Source organism: Rousettus aegyptiacus, unplaced genomic scaffold (assembly GCF_014176215.1).
Source record: "Rousettus aegyptiacus isolate mRouAeg1 unplaced genomic scaffold, mRouAeg1.p scaffold_m13_p_2, whole genome shotgun sequence".
Classification (NCBI taxonomy): domain Eukaryota; kingdom Metazoa; phylum Chordata; class Mammalia; order Chiroptera; family Pteropodidae; genus Rousettus; species Rousettus aegyptiacus.
Genome location: NW_023416295.1, coordinates 130,989,800 through 130,995,799, shown reverse-complemented (window position 1 = coordinate 130,995,799; position 6,000 = coordinate 130,989,800). Strand labels below are relative to the sequence as shown.

Here is a 6,000-nt window from a genome sequence, read left to right as displayed (position 1 = left end):
CTCTGAGCTGCCTTGACAGATCGAGTCTCCTTCAGCCACACCAGGCCCATTCTTGGTGACCACGTGGGTCCTATCTCAGATCACTGTGTAACCTCTGAGTCTGGGTTTCCTTACAGGCAGCTCAGAATTAAATCACACAGTGGCGGCTAAAGACTTTGGTTAGTTGTAAAGGATTGGGCCCAGATCCTCCAGTAGGAGCTTCCCCTGGTGAGCACTGCCAAGTCCTTCTCACCCAAGGTAATAAAGATTGAGACCTGTGGATCCACAAAGGCAGTGCCTAGAGAGAAAAGTTGAGAAAGAAGGTAGAAGGGTACAAACTAAAGGCAAGAAAGTTCAACAACCAAGGGGCCTGGTCCCCAAAGGCCAGTGGGGTCATCACAGTCTGGGCCAGGCCAACGTCAAGTCTTGATCCCCAAGTCCAAATGAAAATCCTATGTACAGCTGTCATGCCCTGCCAGGAGCAGGACCTCAGGATCCATGACAGAAAGGACAGACAGACCTCCAGCCTCAAGAGGAGAAAGGTGGGGGAGGAGCTGCTCCAGCAGGAAACACTAAACAGAGGAGGAACAATACAGGGTTTCTTTGGTCCTTGTTTTCTTTGGCCTCTTAGCTGCCATGGAGCCCAGAATACACTTCTCTAAATCCTGGACTTTCCTCCGGGACCCTCCCCTTAGCCCCTGCCTGACAGATTGCCAGAGAAGCACCTGTTCTCTCTCTCTACTGCACCCTCCACCTTAGCACCAAAGACCCTTGAGTGGGCTTTTAAATTATAGTCACAACATAAGGAAACTTTACTTAGCCTTACCCAGGCCAGGCACCTTGCTAAGTGCTTCCTAAGGACACATTATAGTGGTGGTGGTGGGTTCTTTATTGCAGCTCCTCTCTTGGGATCTTGGGGGTGGTTCCCTGCCCCTCCTCCAAGCTCCGGAGGGCCCTCCAGCCTCATTCCCCACATGCCTAACCTGGGAAGAGGGAGGGGTGGGAGGACCAGTGGAGAGCAGCTGAGAGCTCAGAGAGAAAGGGCAAGGGCAGGAGGAGGGGAGGAAACTGGAAAAAAGTGTCGCCCAGTCCAGGGGTAGAGGGACTTGGCTTTGGGGGCACTGAAAAAAAGACAGACATGGAAAATGAGGTAGAGACAAACAAACGAAGAAAGTCACAGAAATTAAGAGACAGAGGAAAGGTGAAATAGAGAGGCGATGGAGACAGAGATGAATAAAGAGACTGAGACAGAGAGACAAAAGCTAAGACTGTAAAAAGAAGGGATAAAAACAGAAATGGGGCGGGGAGAGAGAAGAAAGACAAAAAAAAAAGTCTGAAAAAGAGAGACAGGGGTTGGAGAAACAAACTGAAGGAGAAAGACAGAGAGGCAGAGATCTTGCTATAGGAAGAGAAATCAAGACCGAGTGAGAGTTTGAAGGACGAGGGGATTCAAGAAACTGGGAGGAGGGGGAGAAGCAGGAGACGCAGGAGAAGGAAAATCTGAGATTTAGAGTGGAGGTTTCCGGCAGGAAGGCGAGAGAGGAAAAGATCGGGTCCGGGAGGTCAGTAGTGCGCCTGCACTCTCCGCACAACCCCCACCACCCTCCCCGCCCCCATCCTGGGGCCTCTTTCCTGACTTAAAGCAAAACTGAACCGGCTTTGCCCACTCCCGTCGCACGGACAAAGTGACCTCAGGCCCCCACCTCCTTAGGGGACTCCCTGGGATCCCCAAGGGGGCTGTGTTCCTGGAGGGGCTGGGACGGCTGCCGAGGAGAGGGGACTTCCCGAGGTCCGCCGCCCGCAACCAGGACTGCCCAGCTCTGGGGGTCGAGGATTGCCAAGCGCCGTGCAGGCTGGCGCTATGCCCGCTTTTCCCAAAACGCCCCCGCCTCAATCTGGGAGGCTAGCCTGCCTGGGTCGGGGAGAGGCCCGCGACGGTCGGACCGCCCCGCACTGCCCAGCCCGGCCGCCCGCCCCCGCCACCCGGCCGCAGGGAGCTGTGTGGCGCTGTCCTTAGGGATTCGCATCGTTCCAGCTCCACGGTGGGGTGAGGCTGCGTAAGGATGCCGGGTCGCAGGAGGAAAAGGAGGAGCTGGACCCAGGGCCCGACGAGGAGAAAGTGGGGAGACCACGGCCGGAGATAAAAGCCGGGCAGAAGCGACGGTCCGGAGGAGAGTCCGGTCGGAGCCTAGTCTCCTCCGGAGCGCGTGAGTGGAGCGCACGAGCCGCCCCGAGAGCACCATGCACGGGTCTCCCGCCGGCGGGCCAGTCTATACCGCCGCCTGGGTAACTTGGCCCGGGCAGGTCTCACGCTGCCCCGGCAGGGGGACGCGCGGGGCCCGGGACAGCAGCGAGCTCAGGGCGGCCGCGAAGTCCCCTCCCTGCGCGCGGCGCTGGCCCCCGAGCGCGGGAGCCGCCCACTGCCCCCCCGCGCTGGCCCCGCTCGGGGGCGCCCGCCCTCTATATAGCGCAGCCCTGCAGGGCCCGTGCCAGGCCACTAGCCGCGCAGTGGGAGAGGGCTCCGCGCCTGGGAGCCAGTCTCCTGCCCCCGGTGTCGCCGCTGCCCCGACGGGCACTTCCCGCTACCGCCTGGCCCCCGAGGCCACCATGAAGAAGGAGGTGTGCTCCGTGGCCTTCATCAAGGCTGTTTTCACCGAGTTCCTGGCCACCCTCATCTTCGTCTTCTTCGGCCTCGGATCGGCCCTCAAGTGGCCGTCGGCGCTGCCTTCCATCCTGCAGATCTCGCTGGCTTTTGGCCTGGCCATAGGAACCCTGGCCCAGGCCCTGGGGCCTGTGAGTGGCGGCCACATCAACCCCGCCATCACACTGGCCCTCTTAGTGGGCAACCAGATCTCCCTGCTCCGGGCTACCTTCTACGTGGTGGCCCAGCTGCTCGGAGCTATTGCGGGAGCAGGCATCCTCTATGGGCTGGCACCAACCAATGCCCGGGGCAATCTGGCTGTCAATGCGGTGAGTGCCAATGGGGTTCGGGTCAAGGACCTTGGAGTGGGATTGGGACCAGGCCCCCATATCCCATCTCAAGAATGGGTGCCACTGAGTGGGCCCATACACACCCTTGCAAGGAAGGCAGAGCCTTCCAAGGCCAAGAAGATGAATCCCCAGGCTGGTCTGTGCTGGGGCTCAGCCTCGCTCTTTCATACCCACATCCTCTGCCCAGCTCCCCTCCTGCTGCTACTTCCTGGCTCCTCTCCTGGTGTCTGTTACTCCTCCTTTCTTATTTAAAACTTATGCCTTTTCTCCCATCTCACTCCTGAATTCTGTCTTGGGCCCTTCATTGTCTGCTCCTCAGTGGTTTCTTGGAACCATCAGAGAGAGATGGCTTGTAATCCTGGCTTCCAATGACCCTGGCCTCTCTGGGTCTCATTTTTCTCAGCCATCACATGGGGATCATCATAACCTACCACAGCAGGTGTCAAGAGATCCCATTTAGAAACCATATTTTTGAAGCCCCTAATTTAGTTCCAGTGCGTAGGGTCTCTGATGAATATTGGTTCCTGCTCCTGGCCCCCTACTGCCTTCCTCTCCCCAGCACCAGATTCAGCCCCCATGTCCCATGCAAACTGGGTTCATTAATCAAACACAGAGGAGGATTTTCTCAGCTATTGTCGAATTGTGAGTCAGCCGCACCGGAGAGACGGGTTTGAGGTTGGCACTGGCAGCAGGTCAGGCACGGGCGGGAGGTGGGCTGGGGGTGCAGCAGGCAAACTGGGACGCTGCCCACAGGAGGGAGGGTAAATGCCAGCCTGTGGGGGTTGGGGACTGGGCAGAACAGTTGGAAGAACTGTGTCCAGGAAAAGCTCCCCTCGCGCTGTCCTTTGGCCTGTGCTCCAAGCATTGCACACGCTATGAATTATGTAGTCTCTTTTGTCAAATGACCTCCCTGACTTGATGTGCACTGGGCTCTAGGTGTCCTTGGAGACCCAAAGTTCATCTCCACAAGCCCCTGGCTATAGAAGAAGAAGAAGGCAGGGGTCTTAACCCACCCTCCCATTCCAGCTCAACAACAATACAACACCGGGCCAGGCCGTCGTGGTAGAGCTGATTCTGACCTTCCAGCTGGCGCTCTGTGTCTTCTCCTCCACTGACTCCCGCCGCACCAGCCCTGTGGGCTCCCCAGCCCTATCCATTGGCCTGTCGGTCACACTGGGCCATCTCGTGGGGGTGAGCAGAGCTGCCTGCCACATAGCTGGCATTGTGGGAAGCCCCTCAAGACAAATAATGGGGCCCTAGAGTAGCACCCCTCTGGACCAACAAGCCCTGCAGTTTGGATCTGGAGTGGGGCTGCTATACTCTGGTGCAGACTTGAACCCTCAGATCTTTCTGTAGCCTGAGGAAAGGTGGGAGAGGTGGGAACTGAGGTGGAGCCAGGAAACCAAGCCTGAGCTCAAGACAGAGAAGAGAAGAGGGGTGCATAGGAACCTATGGAGGGAGAGGTCACCAGCCTAGGAATCAGGAGACTTGAGTTTAAGACCTGGCTGAGCCCTTGTACTGGTGGGTGTGCCTGGGACATCTGGGGGCCCTGTGGGAGTGGACAAACACTTTCCCCCTCCTCACCATGTCCCTCTCTCTGTCTAGATCTACTTCACTGGCTGCTCTATGAACCCGGCCCGCTCTTTTGGCCCCGCAGTGGTCATGAAGCGTTTCAGCCCTGCACACTGGGTGAGTCTGGGCCTCCCCTCGGTCCCTGGCAATGAGGGCCTGAACACCCAGCTATGGCAGCCAAGAGCTAACTGGACTTTCTGGATGCTGTGGCCCCAGAACTTGGGGGTGGATCCTGAGAGCAGTAGCTGGAGAGAGAAGGGGACACAGTAGGCAATGGATGCAGCCAGAACAAGGGCAGAGGTAGATTTATATGGCTTGAGCCCTTAGGACTAGAGGACCCTGCTTGGGGGGCTGGAGGGGGTACCCTGTGTGTCTATCCTTCTAGGAGAGGGAGGGGATTTGTACCTGTGAGTTGATCTGAGGATTTCGTCTGTCCCTCTGGGGGTCTGTGTGTCTGATGTTTTATTTATCTGTCCCTGTTGAGGAGTTGGAAGAATCTTCCTTCCTATGGGTCTGTCCCTCTAGACAATCTGTCACCTGCTGTGAGGGCTCATGGTCTCTCTCCAGTATGTCTCTATCCTAACATAGAAGGGAAAGAAATTCTGTTCCTCTCTCTAAGTATCTATATGTCTGTTCCTCTTAAGGTTCCTTTGTCTCTCTTTAGGGTAGGGTTGAAGGAGCCCTGTCTCTCTAGAGATATATCTGTCTCCCTTAAGTATGTGGATGTCTCTGGTCTATGTCCCTGTCATTGGAGAGTGTGGTGTCAGTATATCTGTCTCTGAGGTGAGGGAAGTCTTTCCTTCTGGAGGTCTGGAAGTCTGTATATCCGTCTCCTCTGAGGGTCCATGAGTCTGTCCTCTGGGGAGAAGTGGTTAATTTCTAAGGCCTGGGGCTCAGCCTCCTGATGCTACCGTGTCTCCACCAGGTATTCTGGGTGGGGCCCATCGTGGGGGCTGCTTTGGCTGCCATTCTCTACTTCTACCTGCTCTTCCCCAACTCCCTGAGCCTAAGTGAGCGTGTGGCTGTCGTCAAGGGCACATACGAGCCTGAAGAGGACTGGGAGGAGCAGCGGGAGGAGCGGAAGAAAACCATGGAGCTGACTGCCCGCTGACCAGCATCAGGCAGGGGCCAGCCCCTCAGCCCCTGAACCACAGGGGGAAAAAAAGAAAAAAAAGAAAAGAAAAATACGACAGCAAAGCTTCCTTCCCCCATAGCTGGGCCCCCTGGATTGGGGACGAGGTACTGGCTCCCCAGGCTCCACAGTTAGAAATGGGAGCAGGGATCCATGATGGGGCTCTGGGTGGGGGCCAGGGGCTGGGGTCTGATGCAGAAGGTGTCTCTTTGGGACACAGCAGGCTGCTGCGATGAGATCAGACCTCAGCGATTATGAATGCAGCACCAAGCTCGCAGGCTGCCCCAGGGCCAGGCCAAGAAGGGGTGGCCTGCGCTCTTCATCCC

At 57.2% G+C, this 6,000-nt stretch overlaps 1 protein-coding gene across 1 annotated transcript; it reads left to right on the top strand.

Moving 5' to 3' along the window:
- Positions 1-2,477: 2,477 nt before the first annotated feature.
- Positions 2,478-5,709, top strand: AQP5 (aquaporin 5). The gene is made up of 4 exons (XM_016151807.2): positions 2,478-2,949; positions 3,997-4,161; positions 4,576-4,659; positions 5,468-5,709. The coding sequence occupies exons 1-4, from the start codon at positions 2,587-2,589 to the stop codon at positions 5,651-5,653; spliced, it is 798 nt and encodes a 265-aa protein (XP_016007293.1). The 5' UTR covers positions 2,478-2,586; the 3' UTR covers positions 5,654-5,709.
- The last annotated feature ends 291 nt before the right edge of the window (positions 5,710-6,000 follow it).